The sequence below is a fragment of the Hyaena hyaena genome, unplaced genomic scaffold (genome assembly GCF_003009895.1).
Source record: "Hyaena hyaena isolate Hyena2069 unplaced genomic scaffold, ASM300989v1 scaffold_413, whole genome shotgun sequence".
Taxonomy (NCBI): Eukaryota; Metazoa; Chordata; class Mammalia; order Carnivora; family Hyaenidae; genus Hyaena; species Hyaena hyaena.
In genome coordinates, this window is record NW_024081047.1 from 1,430,470 (window position 1) to 1,450,278 (window position 19,809).

The 19,809-nt window shown below is 41.6% G+C and overlaps 1 protein-coding gene across 3 annotated transcripts in view; it reads left to right on the top strand.

Moving 5' to 3' along the window:
- SLAIN1 (SLAIN motif family member 1) overlaps window positions 1-19,809 on the top strand; it is a 62,276-nt gene that overhangs the window by 38,286 nt on the left and 4,181 nt on the right. For 2 of the 3 annotated variants that reach the window (XM_039252464.1, XM_039252466.1), the window contains 3 exons: window positions 5,738-5,887; window positions 8,179-8,520; window positions 15,179-15,334. In XM_039252464.1, coding sequence (XP_039108395.1) covers window positions 5,738-5,887; window positions 8,179-8,520; window positions 15,179-15,334 — 648 coding nt within the window. Of the gene's footprint in view, window positions 1-4,426; window positions 4,577-5,737; window positions 5,888-8,178; window positions 8,521-15,178; window positions 15,335-19,809 lie in introns of all 3 variants that reach the window. The other variant, XM_039252463.1, reaches the window with a different exon arrangement.

Genomic DNA, 19,809 nt, shown 5'->3' on the forward strand with positions numbered 1-19,809 from the left:
TTGAGGACGCTTTGTTGCCTTCTTGCATGGCTTCCTGCCAACTAGTGTCCTTGGCACAGCCCTTCACTTTGTGCAGCATAGCATGTCAGGAACTAGCTCATCCTAGACAGGGACTCCTGTTTAATCGTGATGTGTCCATTACCTGGTCAGAGGTCCTAGCCATTAGTAATATAAAATCCCTTAGGTGGAAACCAGAGGATTCACACACACAAAGTTCAACAACGTAGCAGCTGTTAGGAAGTATGTCTTTGTTGAGCCTTTATCTAGCTGGGCTAGAATGTCTACACTAGCTCTTGTCTTCAAAGATCCTGTGTATATTAAATTATAGTTAATAAGTTTAAGAAATTGGGCAGAATCATTTGGATATTAAGGTAGGAATGGTAGAATGGTTTGAAGGAAGGAGATATTAGTGAACTCACCAAGATTTTGACCACATTGCACTTTGATTGTATACTGTGTGTCAGACATTGTTAGGTACTGACCTGGCAATCTCTGTAGTGAGAAAAAAGTGTGAAAATGATTGTTTCTAGAATATGTCCAAGCACTGTTTTATTTTTGAATTCATGTAGCTTCATGGAGTACTAATCTTTTGAGGATGATCACTGAGCCTCTCATTAGATCAGTTATTCTTTTTCCTTTCATGCGACTTACTGCTTTCTTAAATTTGATTTTGATTATATGCAGAGACCTACATGTTCAACAAAAATTTGAATATTTGCTATTCAAATATTGTAAGTGTTATACTTAATAATTTCCAAAAATAGCTTCAGGGGAACCTGGGTGGCTCAGTCGGTTGAGTGTCTGGATCTTGATTTTGCTTCATGTCATGATCTCCAGGTTGTGGGATCAAGCCCTGCATCAGACTCCGTGCTGACTGTGGAGCCTGCTTAAGATTCATTCTCTCTCTCCCCCCGCCCCCCATTCCTCCCTTTACCCCTCTCCCCTGCTTGTGTGCTCTTTTTCTCTTAAAAAATAACACACACAAAAACAAAAATAGCCTCAGAGATCTGTAATTTATTTTTAAACTCTGGCAACTTTGAAGATGTACCAAAAATAATCGACCATTAGACACTCAGATAATTTTTGTTTTTTGTAGAAAGATGACGGTTCAGTCCACACCTTAATACCTTATCACATTTATTTCCGTAAAAGGTGCTTGTTAGATCAGGGAGGCAACATAGGAGGTTTTGCAGTACAGGCGTGTTAGCAAGGAAGTTCAGAGACCCTAGAGGTGGGCAGGAGGGCATGGCAGAGGGGAAGCGTCCCACGAGATGAGCCGGAGTGCCTTCTAGATCCTGTGTGCCGTGAAAAGCCACCACGGTACTAGTATCCCACATTCAGAGTGGGCTCGCCAGGGACAGTGGTGGTGGTACAGGTTGTTTGAGGGGTAGATGGTCTTCATCTGGTGCGAGGTGGTGAGCATTGTTTTAAGGAAGTTGCAATAAGACTACAGCAAGCCTGCGGGAAGGAGTGTCCGGGGAGACCATCCAGCTGAAGGCGTTTGGGAATGAAAAGCTTCAGCATGCCCTGGTCTTTGGGCCCCGCTCTGCTATTCTAAGGCTTGAAATAGATCAAGGAGATATGTAGTCCATGCCTCGTCCAAGGTTTGAGAAGCCCTCTACTTACAGGTAGAACGTTGCAGTGGAGGGTAAGGAAACATAACTGATGTTCATAACTTTATTTCCCATTTTCTTCGTTAGCAACATCGTCTTACTCCTTTCTTGGGATCATTTCGGTCATCACTGAGCCCCTCAAATAACATCCTCATATGAAAAGTCCATTAAATTAATTGACTGAAAATGATGAAGGTGCCCTTTAGAAGGATTTTTTGTTTAACCGTGTATAGAAATGCTTCCTGAGGCACCTGGCTGCCTCAGTTGGCAGAGCATGTGACTCTTGATCTTGGAGTTGCGAGTTCCAGCCCCATGCCAGCAAGTAGAATTTTACTCACAAAAAAATAACAATAAAAAAAAAAGTTTCTTGTTACAATTCCTACAATTCTTTGGCTACGTAGCGAAGCATAAGTAGGATGTGATGGCTTCCGCTCCTTTCTCCTCTCCTCCTCTCCTCTACCACAGCCTCGAGTACTAGTCTAACATTGTTGTTTTGTTAGCTTGCCCCATGATAATTCTCCTCCCTCTTCCTAAAAGCCTCCAAGCCAAAGGACAATGCAGAGCATTCTTTCTTGCAATAGATGCTAATTGTGTTCTTAGTCTTAGTCGGGATCTTGCAGTCATCACCACAATCACTGTGCCATTGTGCTGGGAGGCTGGGTCACAGTAGTTATTGTGCAGGGTAATGAATGCTGTTTACTTGGGATGCGCCGTCGCCTGCATCTGTGGGTGAGAACACGCAGTTACTGTAATTTGCCTGGCAAGTGATCAAACATCATCTGTTAAGCAAGTTAGCAGTCACAAAGAGCTATTGATTTTTTTTTTAAATATAGAATTTTAATGAGAAACTTTGGGTCCTAGAGATTGAAGGTGCAAGAATGGCTACCTCGTGTGTGTTGCAGATTAAGCCCTGCTTTGCAGTGTATTTGGGGATCGAGTTTATGTGTGTGGAAGTTACGGCCAGGGAATGGCAGCCCCTGGAGTCTCTGCTCTGGCTGAGCTTGAGAAGAGCTCACCCTTAATTACAGGTTGGGTAGGTGAGGCAACTGCTGGCAGTCAGGAGCCACGCTCTGCTGCAGGGTCCCCTTCGGGACACTGGTGAATTCTGAGAAGTGTGATCATTGTGAACAAGGCTTCTTTGCCTCTTATTGCCTACGGGAGGAAAAGCTGTTTTGCATGTAATTGTTGGGATGGGATGGAACTAACCTGACGACTCTTGATGAAATAAGAGGAAAGGTTTTGCTCTTTGAAACAACCTTGGTGATATTTTGCAAGGATCTTAAGAATCCCCATCTTGGAGCAGATTATTTTCTCGACTGCCCACATCCCATCTCATCGTGTCTGTCCCTTCAGCTGCACTGCCCGGTGTGAAGCCCTCCTCAGCTCATTAGTGGTGCTCATTAGGAGCGGTCTGGGGCTGCGTGTCAGGGCGGTCCTTTTCACACTTGCCACTTCAGGTTTGGTCAGGGTTCCAGCAAATACAGTCCCACTTAACTGCTTTACGTGAAGTTTAACCTCCTCTGTGTTAGCTGTTCCCTCCTGTCCTGCTTATTAGTCTATGTCTAAGTGATTGCTTTCTAGAAGAATGGATTTTTGGGGCTCCTGGGTGACTCAGTCGGTAAAATGGGACTTCAGCTCAGGTCATGATCTCGTGGTTTGTGAGTTTGAGCCCCGCGTCCGGCTCTGGGCTGACAGCATGGAACCTGGAGCCTGCTTCGGATTCTGTGTCTCCCCCTCTCTCTACCCGTCCCCCACTCATGCTGTGTGTGTGTCTCTCTCTCAAAAATAAAAGTTATTTAAAAAACAGATTTTGCCTAGCACAGTAATCTGTATCCCTTGAAGGAAGAGTATGTGATGTTTGGTGACTTACTCAAGTTTTTATGGTTCTGAGGTCTTTTGCATGATTCCAAGAACTCAGAAATAGCAGGGGTTGGCATTTTGGGCGGAGGGAGATACCTTAATTCTATCAGGTAAAGTAATGTAAGAAGAATTAGATCATTTGTCCATTGTAGATAAAATTCCTTGTTGTTCCTTATTTTAAAGTACAAGGTAATAGTATGTATATTACTTCCTACCTTTAAGTGTTATATATAAGTAATACATGTTCAATACGAAAAATTTGGAAAATATTTTTTGTTAAAAAAAAAATCCAACAAATCACCAGTTAAATTTCAACACCTGCCATCAAAAATAGCTGTCATTAAATTTTGTATTCTTCTGTGATTTTGTATTGTTTTTCCATAAACCTTGTTTTGGGACTCAGGGCCGTTCAGAAATGGAGTAGTCCCTTTAAATTTGCCCTGCAAGCCAAGAACAGATTTCCTTAAATATTTTTTGATCAAAAAATATTTTGATCATTTTCCAATATTATATGGGTTGAATATTAACCTCAGGAAATAATATGGGACTGTGTATAGTTAATAGTAATATTCCCCACAATTTCTAAGTTTGAGCTTTTTTGGGCACTAAACATTTATATTATTACAAAACACTTAAATCCTTGTGCAGAAACAGGAAATAGAAAACGTTTCTAATGTAGAAATTCAAAAGAACTTTTTGTTATTACACAGGCCTATTGGCTTTAATCGAGCTGAATACTAATTCTTAAATGAGGATATCAGTAGGGCCCTAATTCACAAATTGCGTTTTTACATATTTTTACTTTCGATAAATGGAAGTCATTTAAGATATCCTTATGAAAAGTTGCTTTGTCTTTTCATTATTTTTTAACCTCTTCCCTTTCTCCTCCTGACAAATCAGCATCTGCTTCCAGAAGGCTAACTGCTGCTGTTTATTTTCTGCTTCTGTGACAGCTAGCCGATGGCGGAGTCTCTTCTCTTCAAATGTCTCCCTGGCTTTTCCCTATAGTCCTGTTGCAAGACTCAGCCCTTATAGCAATGGCATTAATACTCCCAGCTTCTCTAAAACCTCAAATAAAGCAATACTAACACCTGAAAGAACAGGTAATATTTCAACTTTTTGACTAGCTGCTTGCTTTGTCATTCAGTCGCCAAAAACAGCTTAACTGTCCTCTCTTATTGAAAAGTTGAGGGTACTCTTATAATGGAGAGTGTGTGTTGCACACCTACTTGGGGTACAGAGAAGGCCAGCCTTAATTTGTGCTTGAGCACCATGAATGTGCTCTCAAGTGTGTATGACAGGTAGTTTTCTTGGTTAGCAAAAAAACTATATGTATGTAGTTAGGTTTCCAAATGCCTAGTGTGCTTTTAAAATTAAATGCCTAACACAATTCAAGTGTTTTTATTATAACTCAGCATTATAAGCCTTCTATATGTCTTAATTTTTAAAATGTTATTTTTTCTGGTAGCTTTTTATTAAACCAGGGCTCCATGGGGGGCGGGGGGAGGGAGTCATGGTAGCTTTTAATGGGATAAAGTTCTCACCGTTTCCTTACTTGTCTCAGCATTAGTGTGATTCCATTCCTACAGCTTTTCACCCTTTGGGTCCTTTCTTCCTTCGTTCTTTTACCCAAGCCGTTGCTTTTTACTTTTGTGGGTGACTGCCCACCTCCTGGGAGTACTGTACCCTCTGTGATTAAGGTTTTATAAATGCTTCTGTGTTTATGTCCGAGACTTTAACATGTGATGTTATTCATTCATTGCACTATTTGTACCTGTTTAAAAAATGGACCAGATTTTAGTTTCATCTTAAAATTTATAATCAGTTACTACTAGTGACAAGCATATCTGATTATTAATCAAAAGTGAACATGGAACTAAGTATTCTTATATAATGTCTTTAGATATATACTTACCTAATAGGATACAGATTTCAGCACTGGTGATATATATATATATATAGTTTTTTTTTTTTAGTGTGGTAAAAACCATACTTCAGTCTGCCCTCTTAGCAGCTTCTTTTGGTGTATAGTATAGAGTAATTTTTTTAATTGTGAAAATTGAACTTGAAAAAGTACATGTGAATCATGAACATGTGAAGGATGTGCATATTGTGTCACCATTAAATGGTGACGTGTTGGTTACTTTTTGGTGGCATTATGAAAATAGGAAAAAAAATTGCTGACTTGATACAGGAATTGCAAAGCATTATGTAGATATCAGTTCTTCAGACCAAACAATAAACCCGTTTCCTTTGTGTTTCAGGTTACACCTCCAGGGGTTCCCCGCTCAGTCCCCAGTCGTCTATAGACAGTGAGCTGAGTACTTCAGAATTGGAAGATGATTCTATCTCCATGGGCTATAAGTTGCAGGATCTCACTGATGTCCAGATCATGGCTCGTCTCCAAGAAGAAAGTATGTTCTTTTTAAAGTAGGAAACTTATTAAACTAGAGGCTTCTACTTGAAATTGAGGGGATAGGGAGGCTTAGGCATTTCTCCCCAGGTAATGGGTAAACATTAGATTCTTCTTCTCATGCCTTCCCTACCTTGTAGATGGGCCAGCTAATGCCTCTCAGGCTCTCATGGGCATCGGAAGGTATTAGGACATACTCTGGTCAAAATACATGAATGTAAAGACATTACTGGTGCAGTTACTGTGGAAACCATTTGTCGGTTTCTTAACAAACATGCCATTTCCATAGACCCCAGCAAGTTGTAGTCCTGGGCAGCTGTCCTAAAGCAGTGGAAATCTGTGTTCACACCGAACCTTATACATGAATTTTTATAACAGCCCCAAACTGGAATGGGCTCGGATGTCCTTCAAAAGGTGAATAGTCAGTCAGGTTGCAGAGCCCCCAAACCAGGGGGCACCACTCAGCAGTAGGAGGGAGCGGAGTGGTGGTGCAGGCAGCATCTTGGATGAATCTCCCAAGATTTCTGTTGAGTAAAAAGATGATTTCATTCTGTGTAATTCCATTCATATAACATTTTGGAGTGAGAAAATCTTATAAACGGAGGACAGATTAGTGAATGATGAATGTTAGAGACAGGGTGTGGGATCTCAGGAAGGATAGAGGCGTGGTTATAAAAGGGCAACATGAGGGGTTTTTGTGTTTTGTGGATTTTCAGAACTCTTTAGTATTTTGACCCCAGTGGGAAATATTTGATCATACAGGTAGTAAAATTGTATAGGACTTAATACTTCCATATACACAAGTAAACTGAAAATATCAAAATAAGTTGGGTTTGTATCACAATATATTGGTTGTCATTATTTTATAATTTTGCAAAGTGCTACCATTGAGGGACATTGGGAAAAGCGCACAAGGGATCTCTCGGTATTCTTTCTTAGAACTGTGTGTGAGTCTATAGTTTATCTTCATACAAGCTCAATTAAAATGCACTGATAAACTGCTCAGGATAAATAATCACAGAAGAGAAGACCGTTGGCGATGGGACACTTTATCACTGGTTCTGCAGAAAAGTTAACAAATAGTCCAGGAGTGAACTACTGCAAGGCTATTAAAGGCACAGTAAGATGCAGATCACAGGGGCACCTGGGTGGCTCAGTGGGTTGGGTGTCCAACTTCAGCTCAGGTCATAATCTCGCGGTCCATGGGTTCGAGCCCTGTGTCAGGTTCTGTGCTGACAGCTCAGAGCCTGGAGCCTGTTTCAGATTCTGTGTCTCCCTTTCTCTCTCTGCCCCTTCCCAGCTCGTGCTCTGTCTCTCTGTCTCAAAAATAAATAAATACGTTAAAAAAAATTTTTTTTAAATGTAGATTGCAGAACTGGGCTAGGCTTGCTTTGGAGTTTTATCTTTTCAGGTCAACATAGGTAGAAATAGCCAAGTATCGTTTCATTCAAGCACAACAACTTCCTGCTTTCAGAATTAGTCAAGGCTACTATGAGAAACATGGTAGTGCTTATGGAGAGTTTAATAGGATCCATTCAGAGGGGGACAGTGATTGTTTTATGTTATCATTCGGGAATGGTAAAATAACAGTCTCGCTTTCTGAAAACATGTGACTAGACAATGTCAGTTTCAGAAGCTAGTCAGGGAGAGACTACTTTAAAAAACTGTGGTATTGGTGATGAGAGGAGATGAATAACTAGAAACTTCCAGTTTGACTATTTTTAGGTGGTTTTCATTTAGGATAACCCAAAACTATTGAAGTATTGAAGTGTCTGTGTGCTTTGAAAAAGATAGTATTAGTAACAAATAGAACAGAGAGGTGACCTTGTTAGAAAATATTTGTACCCCATGTTTTGAACTTCACTTTGACTTTGAAAGCTGGGGTGGGGAGCAAGAGGAGATCCCCCTGGGCAGAGAGATAGGATTATTGTAATTGTCTAATTTATAACACACTATTCATAATGATGATGAATAGCTTTTCCTGAGTCTCTCTCCAGATTTCATACGGTATCATTTGGGGAAATTGACAGACACTGATTGATGAACTGTAGCAGTGTATTTCTCCTTAATTGGAATTGGGGCAGTTTTTTTGCAGAACAGGATAGTCTAATCTTTGACATCTGATTGGTAGGTAAATGTATCTGTTTTCTTAGGGCTTAACAAACTATGAACAAGATAATGGGTCTTCATTTGAATTATTTGGCACAAATTTTCTTCTGTACTTAATTGCAACTTAATTTTTGTTGGATTGAAATGTCTCATAAGGTAATACTATTTCTTATTCTGTCACAGGCCTCAGGCAAGATTACGCGTCCACTTCAGCATCTGTGTCCAGACATAGTTCCAGTGTGTCACTGAGTTCAGGAAAAAAAGGGACATGTAGTGATCAAGAATATGATCGATTCAGTCTGGAAGATGAGGAAGAATTTGATCATTTGCCACCACCTCAGCCTCGTCTTCCAAGGTGTTCACCTTTCCAAAGAGGAATTCCCCATTCACAGACTTTCTCCAGCATTCGGGAATGTAGGAGGAGCCCCAGTTCCCAGTATTTTCCTTCAAATAATTATCAGCAGCAACAGTATTATTCACCTCAAGCCCAAACTCCAGATCAGCAACCAAATAGGACCAATGGAGGTAGGTTAATATGCGTGCTTTGGTGTTTAATATACTCTGAGCTTTCATATATGCCCAAGAAATGGTTTTAAGGTCAATATAAATGATTGGTAAAAGTTTCCCAGCTTTATTAAGTATGTGTCCAAGAACTTAGCAGTTTGGTCTGAGTTTAAATGTAAAATTGACCAGTTTCTGGTTATGTGTCCCAGATTGGCGGATTTATAGCTTCAAGAAAACCACCGCGATGTGGCCGGCACAGAAGGAGTCGTCCACGTGGGGCATCTTTACATGGGTGCTAGTTCAGGGGCAAGACGGGCAGGTGGTGCCGGCCGAGTTCACAGTGGAGCCCGTCGCACTGAGCCGTGTCTCCTCTCCTCTCCCCTCCCACCTCCTCAGTCTCGCACCGCCTGCTCCTGGCGTGCGGTGATGCTCGGGGAGCACCGAGGGGGATGCTTGCGCATGTCTAGGTTTAGGGCATGTTGGGTGTGTCTTTCCCTGTGACACATCCAGAAGGAAGAGCTGTGTACCAGGCGGGGTACGGAGGCTGAGGCTTGGCGTGGTAACAGGAAGTTGATCTGCCCCAGCGTCATTGTCAACATGGTGGGTCATTCTCGTGTATTTTTTCCTTTCTCCGTCTTCACCGTGTTTCTTCCCCCATCCAGGAGATACAGTCCTTGACCTCCAACAGACTAAGGGGGAAACAGCCATGTCATATTCTAAGCCTGCTGTGATTTTGTACCAATGACCAGTCAGACTTCACACACAAATCCTGTATAATATGGGGAAATAAACCATGTTTATCATCACAGCTCTTCTGTTCCTACATAGCACCATTTCTGTAAGCTAGGCCCAGGACTGATGGAGCAGCTTATTTAAAAGGACTGCAGGGCCCAATACGAATTGTATTCGTGATCGCCCATCATCATGTTTTTGGTTTCTACCTTTCCTTCTTCTGCACTTGTATCATTCATGCTGACTGAGAGATCACTGGAAAATATTGAACATTTTAGTCATTAATTTCTCTTTTAGTACTTCTAGATTTCAAATTTAAAAGAAAAAAGTGGCAGCTAAGCAGTGTCATAGTAACTAAAGCTCATAATGTCTGAAAAGCCGTGTACTCCACGTGCGTGATGAAAGTCTGCCTCATTGTAAAATTGAAGAGAAGGACACTTAGAGTCATTGCTCTGACGGTAGTCGGGTGTGTCACAACATCAGACCCCAGGTGCCCAGCAGCTGCTGGCTCTGCGGCGAGCGCGGGGTTGCCGGCGGCTTGTCTCCTGGCCTTAGGGAAGGGCTGCCTTGCACGGAGCGCCGCGGCCTCCATGTGGGGCCGAGGGTCAGGCTCCCCGAACCTGCACGTGAAGACTCCTGGAAGGAGAGCAGAGACGTCCCACAGCTCAGCGTCCAGCTGCGGCAGTTTTATTCTTCCTAAAAGGCCTGGTCTCCCCGTACAAAGGGAAATTGAATACGACCGCAGGTTTCTGGACCAGACTTGAGGCTGATGAACTCAGCGGTTGAGAGAGCAGACTCTGGGGTCCGCTTGTCCTGCCCCTTCCGTCTTCCACAGGTCTCTCGGGTCCATAAACGTTGTTTTCTTTGTCTATAAAATGTGGACAAACAATACCTCTTTCTTGGAAAACTTAGGTATAATTTCACATCACGGCATCTGGTACACACTCTCCCAACCTAAGGAAGAAGTGAAGTAATGATCCTTGCATTGCCTGAAGGAGAAATGCTGACAAAGTGACTAACGAGTGTCTGTCTCCCTTCCCATCCGCTTTTTAGAAAAAATAGGACTCACATAACTGACCCTTCATTTGTTACCATGGAGTATTAGTTGAACAAAACTGTGAAATAAGAATGGTAACTTTGAAACTAGTCAATCATATTTTTTCTAAATCACTGAGATAGTATGGATAGGAGAGAATAATTGTTAAACTATTGATCCATTTAAAATGACTAAAGGGGCACCTGGGTGGCTAAGCAGGTGAAGCGTCCGGCTCTTGGTTTCAGCTCAGGTCGTGATCTTTCGGCTCTGTGTGTTCAAGCCCCGCATCTTGATCTTTCGGCTCTGTGCTGACAGCTGGGAGTCTGCTTGGGATTCTCTCTCTCCCTCTCTCTCTGCCCCTCCCCCACTCATGCTGTCTCAGTCCCTTTCAAATAAACTTTAAAAATTAAATTAAAATGACTAACAAGCCACCAGTGCATATTTATGTTTATTGCTTTCATAGCTCCAATACTGCCTAAGTTATGAAAAGAGGGCTCTTAAAGCTATGGGACTATATATAGGGGTTACAAAATTAAAGGGAGCAGATTTGGAATAATTTGCCAGATGTGAAAAATGACTAACTCTTGTAGGATCTTTATGAACTGTAATTTTTAGAGTACGGCAGGGTCTGTCTGTGCATGGGGTAAACAGTTACCCCGGAGCCCTCCCTTGTACTGGATTGGAAGGCTACATCCGATTGGTGGGTAACCACATCTCCTTTATTTCTGAAGATTCCTTGGTCTTTGTTTCCTAGAGTGGTAACTCATGCCACTCCTTGAGAAATAATATGAGAAAGCTCGTTTGAATTCTTTCCTTGGCCTGTTCCTCCAGCTCTCCCTGCTGCGCCTCAGTCCTTGAGTATAAACTGCTGATTTCTTGTGAAGATAGAAATAGAATGTTATTTTTAATTCCTTGAACATGAAAGCATATGTGGACATTAACGTGATCCAAATGGTTTGACAGGAAGAGCCTACCTCATTCCCAGATGGTCCCTGACATAGCTTGGAGAGCGCCCCTTAACTCCCAGGGGAGAAGCGTTCTAAATATTGACACTTGGAAGCCGTTATTTTGTAACAGCATTTTTCAGATTTAAATCTTTGTGAGATTGACTTGATGCTTACATGAATAAAGATTGGTTTTTAAAGGCAGATGCATCTAGATTCATAGAGATTAGAAACATAATATCCACATCTAATGTGTGAACCTCGATTGATCGTGATTTAGGGGGAAACACTTATGAAGGACATTCTTGATGTTTGGAAAATTTTGTGTGTGGATTATTAAAAGCTACTGTTAATTTGTTTACATGTCATGAAAGTACTTTGGTTCGATAGAATTTTCTTATTCTTAGGTGCTACCTAAGATTTCAAAGTACCTGAATACCTTTAGATTTAAAATTTAAAAGAAAACAGTGGCAGCTAAGGAAGGTCATAATGGCTAATTTATTACTGAAGCTCAAAATACCAGGAAGAAAATGTATTCCATGTGCTTAATGGAAGTCATGGCATCATATTAAAACCGAGGGGGAAGGCATTTAGGTTTCAAGTGTCAAGAGGTCTGCAGCTTTTAGGTGGTTTTACAGCAAACTGTTATGTATATATATGGAGATGAATTAGTTATGGCAAAATGAAAACAACTAGCATCTCTAGGTGGAAAACATACAGATATGATGCTGCTTTTCAACACTTCTGTATATATGAAAACTTTTTCAATTTTTTAAAATTTATTTTTGAGAGACACAGAGCAAGTGAGTGGGGGAAGGGAAGGAGGAGAGGGAGAGAGAGAATCACAAGCAGACTCTGCACTGTCAGCACAGAGCCCAATTTGGGGCTCGAACTCACAAACCGTGAGATCATGATCTGAGCGTAAACCAGGAAGTTGGACGCTTAACCAACTGAGCCACCCAGATGCCCCTATGAAAACCTTTATAGTAAATACTTTGGAAACTTAGATATATAGAAAATTCATATTCTAAATAGTAACATAGGATTCTTTCCTTGTGTCTCCCTGCAGCTTAATATATATATATATATGTGTGTGTGTATATATATATAGTCAAAGTAATATAGTCTTGCATTAATGGAAGCTTGCTTTTCATCCAGTTAGTGTGATGTTCAAAAGATTTGGATGTAGACTCTCAGATTTAGTCCCTTCTCCCTTATTTCTCCTACCAACACCCTCTGCCAGCGTACACATAAATAACGTGCTGAGTGTATTAAGTGCCTGCTGCCTGGGGTTAGGAACTGTAACAAGAATTTGGGAATAGGAGACCTATGGTTATTAAAAATAGACCTCAAGGAGATAGTGAGGAAAATGATCAAGAAACCTAACCGTCGGTGGCAGTGTCTGAGCATTGTTAAGTCTAGAAATATGTACTGGGAACAAGGATGTGTTGTGGGAGTGGTAGATGCGTCCGCTAGGAGGTAGACAGAAAAAGTTAGCGAGGTCAACCTAGTAATACTTTTTGGTCTCCTCTCAGCGCTCTTCACACTTTCTTATTCTGCTTTTGTTTTTTATGTAAGGATACTTATTATACTCATTTACTTTTCTGTCTTTTCCCTAGACTACCGCAAAGAGGCAAAAATTGCTGGGCAGAGCTCCAGTGATTGGGCATAAGTCATGCAGAATGAGCAGTGCAAGGGTGGGGGGGAGTGGAGATGAGTTTGGTTTTGTCCTTGGACACATTTTGGTTTAGCGTTCATCACTTGCTTTCCGATTTAGCTTGAAAGAAAGTGACCACAAACTTGAGTGTCCTGGTAGGTGTCTTGTTGGTGTTTTAGGGCATATACCAACAGAAATAAAAATATCTTGGAGAGTTGGGGGTGGGGTGCATGAAAAGCATGAGATATTACCATGGTTTGTGGTCCTGCAGAGTTCCAAATGTTTCAAAATGTTTTCATTTTTAATTTATTCCTTTTGGGAAAAACAAGATTTAACATTAAACTTTAGGTTTTTCTCTTTAGGATTGATATGGAAACAAGGTTGAGAAGCCCTGGTCTAGACTGTAAACTCAGAATCAGGCACCGGACCTGTGGTACAGTGTGGTCCCCCCAGCATCTTCTGGGGTGCCTGGCATTTAATATATATACACAGTAAATTCCTGTGCCCTTGTTCATTCGTTCCCCCCACAAAGCGGGGAAGGGCGGCCCCGTGGAGGGACCAGAGCTTCGCAGGTGCAAGAGTGTGGAGCATTGGGCAACTTGCCTTCATCCACTGAGTGGGAGACCAGGCGGAGGGGTGGGGAGTAGCCGGCGGTAAGGCTGGAGAAGGGTGCGGAGCCGAAACCTTGGAGGAGCTCGTGGCCGTGCTCAGGGGCTTGGGCTTTCAGATGCAGGTGGCCGAGGGATTGGAAGCCTTTAAGAGGGCGACTGGCTGTGTGCCTGCGCTCTGGGGCGACTGGAGCGCGCTGCGTGGAAGATGGGTCTGAGGGAACAGGGTCGGGTGCGTGGAGACCAGTTAAGAGGCTTTCGTAAAAATGTGAGTGATACATACTGAGGTGCCAACCAGATGTCGTCGGTGATTCATTAACTATTAGGCAGGACTGACGGGACTCGGGAGCGAGGGCCCAGAAGGGAGGTGAATCTGAGGAGACGACTTGCTGGGCAGGGTGCAGTCAGTGGGTCTGAGGAAGTGTAGAAGGATCCGTGTGTGAAGGGGAGGAAGTACCGAATCTGGTTTTGTACTTGAAGGGTTTCGGCGTCGTATTCAAGTATATCTTTTGTTTTCTGAGCCTGAGTGACCTGTTACATGAACTTCAGTTTGGGGGCGGCGCGTCTTGCAGGGATGTGGTCCCGCACTGGGTTCACAGCCCCGCGGCACCGAGATCTGTGGGCGACTCTCTGCTGCCCTCTTGTGGCCGCACGTGTGCTCAGCCAGGACAGTGAAATGGACGCATTCTCTTTTCAGGTCGCAAGAGGCTTAGTGCCTTTCTCATAGTTAAAACTTTCCAGAAGTGGGGCGCCTGGGTGGCTTAGTCGGTTAAGCGACCGACTCTCGCTTAGGTCATGATCTCAGGGTTCGTGGGTTCGAGCCCCGCGTCGGGCTCTGTGCTGACTGCCAGCTCAGAGCCTGGAGCCTGTTTCAGTCTGTGACTCCCTCTCTCTCTGACCCTCCCCTGCTCACGCCGTCTGTCTGTCTGTCTCTCTCTCTCTCTCTCTCCTAGAAATAAAAATAAAAAATAAAAACAAAAAAACAAAGAAAACTTTCCAGAAGTAAATGTGGTCATGTTGGTGTGATGAGTGGGTATCTCAAAACATGTCAAGTTAGAATTTTAATAATTTTTTTCATTTTGATATGCTAGCAAGAGATACAGTAAGTATTTGATTCTTCTATGTTTTTTTAAAAATTAATATGCAACAATTTCTAGGGCTTTTTAAAACTAAGTGGGTGTTAAGATTATTCTCTAACCTCACTTTGATAGAATTTTATCCATTTGTTATGTGCAAACAGCTAATTGATTAGCTAATCCCTACTTATTTTTATAGAACACATTTTTTTAAACAGTTAACTTGGAAGAACATTTCTTGGGGATATTGAGTGTGTCTTCCATACAGAAGGTTAATTCTTTTTTTAAACATTTATTTATTTTTGAGAGAGGGACAGAGCATGAGCAAGGGAGAGAAAGAGACAGAGGGAGACACAGAGTCTGAAACAGGCTCCAGGCTCCAAGCTGTCAGCACAGAGCCTGACGTGGGACTCAAACTCACAAACCACGAGATCATGACCTGAACCGAAGTCGGATGCTTAACTGACTGAGCCACCCAGGCGCCCCCAGAAGGTTAATTCTCGGGTAGCTTGTTACAGTTCATAACACATGATAATTTTTGTTATTAAGTATGTTTATATTTACTTTTGAAAGCTAATATTTTAATTGGCATAAACTTATGATTTTCAATTAAAATTCTTTTCTAGACAAGCTCCGAAGAAGTATGCCTAATCTAGCTCGGATGCCCAGTACCACTGCTGTTAGCAGCAGTGCCAGTTCTCCGGTTGCCGTGAGAAACAGTCAGAGTTTTGACTCCAGCTTGCATGGAGCCGGGAACGGGATTTCAAGAATACAGTCTTGCAGTAAGTGTGACGATTTGGCATTTGTAATTTTTAGTTGTCATACAGTTAGAAAACTATCTTACTATTCCAGTTTTTCTCTTTTGAGACCATGGCGGGAAACTTTTCTCCTTGTGGCGCTTTTTTTTTTTTTTTTAACTTCACCGTTACAGTGGAATAATGTGTCATCAGTGTGTGTTATCAATTACTAATTAGTAAATTATATTTAATCCCCCATTCCCAAGGATAGCAGAAGCACTACATCATGATTAATTTGTCTGCTCATCATCTAAACAAAAATAACCTCAGTTTTCCTTGCAGATCCGCTTCCTTCTGGCTATATCTGCTTGATACCTTTTCTCTGAAGAAAGCATATTTGTTCAGTCTTGCTGTTACTTTAGTCTTGTTTTTCAACAGCCCATATTTTTGTTCCTCTCAAAATGAAGTTATATTTTAGTGTGTAAAGTAGTACTTACCTGCTCCCTTTGCGCTTGCCACACCGTCGGTCATTCATTCTCTGGATGTTTTACCCGGCAGTGAGCAATGCAGGGAGTGTGAAATCTTGTGTTCCTGTGTTTTTATTTAGTGTGGGGATGTGCTGGATCCAGGGCCCCCCTGCCATTCCTACACATGCTGTTTATGTGAGTAGTAGGGGTTAAGTCGGAGACTGACCCCTGGGAGGCAGACTCAGGGTCCCAGTGTTGGCGCCCAAACATAGGAGGCCTGGTGCATGTTCCGAGTGTGTCGGCCGAGTCCTCAGCCAGGGTGGTTTGAAGCCCTTCTACCTCGGATCCATTTTTGAGGTTCATGTGGCATCGCCCCCACATGTGATGGCTTTTCGTTTCTTACTCTTAGTTGCTGAGACAGACGACGACGTTTACTGTGCACAAGGAACTGTGCTAACCCCTTCACATCTCTTGTCTTACTGAGCTCTGCCAACAACCCTCTGAGGTAGCTTCTGTCCTTGTTCCCACTGTGCAGATGAGAAAACAGATAAAGCAACAGTGTGCACGAGGCCATGCAGGTGAAGGGATAGAGATAGAACCTTGTTGTGATCACCCCGGAGTTTATGCCTGTGACTACTCTGGTATTCTGGCTCCTGCATGCCGATCTGTCCCTTTCTCTATGCAGCTTGCTGCTGTTTACCTTTGTCCTACAGCCCAGACACCACCCACCCTTTGACGAGGCTCTGTTGCTGACCCAAATGGACTTCCCCGTAAACCCCCAAAACATGTCTAGGATGGATTCGATTTTTGGTGCTTACGTTTTTCAGTGTGTCATATATTATGGTCTTTGTGTTTGTCTTCCATACCAGATTATCAGCTTAGCTGATTTTCTGGGCCGAGCGCCTGGCATGCTGCCTGGTATATAATGAGTTCACAGTAAATGTTTGAATGAATCAGTAGATGAATGCCATAGGGCTGTATCTTAGGGCTTAATCTGGTAATATTGGAATTAATGACTTGTGTAAAAACACAGAAGACAACCTATGAAATTTGCTAATGGTGGGAGACAGAGCTGCTCATTTCACGTCAGATGGCTGGGACAATAGGCCAGATGAGATCATGATGAAATGTAACTGAGGTACGTACACAGTTCTGTACTTGAGTCCAAGAGTTGATAGTGTAGACTAGGAAAATACAGGGTTGTTGGTTTTTTTTTTAATGTTTATTTTTGAGAGTACGAGTGAGGGAGGGGCACAGAAGGGACAGAGGATCTGAAGCAGGCTCTGTGCTGACAGTACAGAGGCCGATGTAGCGCTGGAGCCCCTGAGCCATGAGATCATGGCCTGAGCTGAAGTTGGATGCTCAACCGGCTGAGCCACCCAGTCACCCCTGGAAAATTATAGTTTTTATAGTAGCAAATGTAATGATTAGGAACTTTTGTTAATTCTCACTCTATGTGGGTTAATAGCATCATTTGAGCACCAGAAGAATGTATGTAGCCCAAAATAGAATGCACACAACAAAGAATGGCCAGTTATGGGGAAAGTGCTCAAAAAAGAATGGGAATATAGGATATAGAAAACAACTTGAAGAAGCTCCCAGTGACCAAATCGGTGACAGTTGGAGCCACAGAAAAAATAATTCTAAAGAATTATAATCAAGAGAATAACTACAGGTCTATAATGTAGTAATGGACTAAATACATAAATGGAGAACGGAAAATTCTTTACAGGAGAATTCTGAGTCATCAATGTAAAAAAATAAAGTAGAAAAATCAGTGCTTGATAGTCAAGCATAATAATGAGAGAAGAAAAGTCCTTCAGAGCACTGATCTTAGGATTTTGTTCTTGTTGACTTTTATTTGTAAGCATTCTAAGCGATTATTCTTTGTATGTTCTAAGTTTATATCCTGACGGTTCCTAGTTCTGGACCATTTTACTTTCCAGAAAACACAGAGGTAAGATAATGTTGGAAAGGCAGCGTGATACAGAAGGAAGAACACAGCATTTGCAGTAAAACAGTCTGAGTTTGGGTCTTAATCCTATGCTCTTGGATAAGTTGTATGGCTATTCTGATTCTTGTTTTCTTATTTGTAAAATAGGTTTATGTCTGTTTAACTCTCATCATTTTTTCTTCTTTTAAAATACGCAAGGTGTTATCTGTTTTGTGTATTAGGAGAGTTCATAGGATGATTTTCCAGAGTAACTTGTGTCATGTCATTTCAAAGGATATTGATTAGGATGTTACTGAGTCTGTAGATAAATTTTAGGAGAACTGGTATATTCATAATATTCTTCTAATTCGTTAGTATGGAGTCTCTCTTGATTTAGATCTTCCTCCATGTTTCTTAGGCTTAGTGTTCATGGCTTTCCGTATGGAAATTTTAATGCATCATAGTGAAATTTATTCCTAAGTGTTCTTTCAAATTTTAGTTTCTACTTTGCTGGTGTTTAGAAGTAGTTGATTTATATTTTGATGTTATTCAGTGACTTTGCTTGACTTCATTTATCCTGATGGTTGTAGAATTTATAATATACCTTACATAATGAGCGCCTATGAACACTGACACATGTTCTAGAAGGTTCACAAAACCTCAAACTGGAAATAACCCAGCCTTTCGTCACCAGGCAGACATATTATGATATTCACACAGTGGAGTACTGCATAACAGTGCAGACGTGGCTGAATCTCAGAAACATGATGTTGAGTGAGAGAAGGTGGAGAAAAATGGTATAATCTCATTTATTTGAAGTTCAGGGTAGGGATAACAACTCTGTGGTGATAAAGTGAGAATAACTGTTACCTTGTGGGAAGGGGCATGAGAGCCTTCCGGGGTGCAGATCACCTTCGATAGTTTAGAGTGACCAGTGATTACACAAGTATGTTCAATTTTGAAAATTGAGTACTAGACTCAAGATTTACATACTTGATATGTTTTTCAAAAGAAATCGAGGCAAATACTCATACTGAATTTTAGATTTAGGCTTTTTTTTTTTTTCTGAGCAGTTTTAGGCTTACCCCAAAAGGGAGAAGTACGGAGTTACCATACATCCCCACATATCCCGCCTTTCCTGGTTTCCTGCTAACCCCTTGCATTAATATGCTGATGAGCCAATATATTGAAATATTCATGGTCAAAAGCTCCCTAACTGAGGAGTTGTAGAATTGGTGGGAAAGAAACTTAGAGATTGTTAACCAAAAGAAGTTTTACTGTGTCACAGAAACTTGGTCAGATGAAGACTATATCAGAATCTTGCCTAGACTTTTTTTTTTTTTTTTTAAGTTTATTGAGAGAACGCGAGCGAGCACAAGAATGGGCAGAGAGAGAATCCCAAGCAGGCTTCACGCCATCAGTGCAAAGCCTGATGTGGGGCCAAAGTTCACAGACTGTGAGATCATTACTTGATCTGAAATTGAGTTGGACACTTGGCTGACTGAGCCACACAGGCACCCCAACCTTAGTTTGAATTGAGTTTTGACCACTAGATGTGTGCATCAGCATTCCTGTGTGTAGGTTCCACGTAACATGCACTTAGGCAAAACTAATTTTTTAAGGAAATAATTCACTAGACATTAACTAAAACCATGGATGGTTTTTTATCTTTCTCCCTTTCTATTTTTATTTCAAAAAGATACTGTATAGGAAAAGAGACTGTATATTTTATCATTAAGTTCAAAATCAGTTAAACTGAGAAAATGGTGCATTCATGTTTAACTGAATTGCAATTATTAGGCAGCAAAGGTTAGAATAGTTTGCAAAAACAGGCAAAGTTGTCTGTGTAAGTTTTCATTAAATCTGTGATTCAGTTTTTTGCCTTAGAGGAAAGGACTCTAAGTTTAAAACTTTCTGCCAAACAGTTCATTGTTTAATGTGAAATGGTATGCACTGCTGGGTGTGTAAGTATATTGAGGTAATTTTTAAGAGTTCTTACCCAGAGGGTTCTCTTCATTTTACAGATTTTGCTGTTGTCAAGAGGATAATATCACTTGTTGAGTGGTTACTAAGTGTCAGGTGCCATTGTAAGGCTGTGTGTGGATTAAATTGTTGGGAGC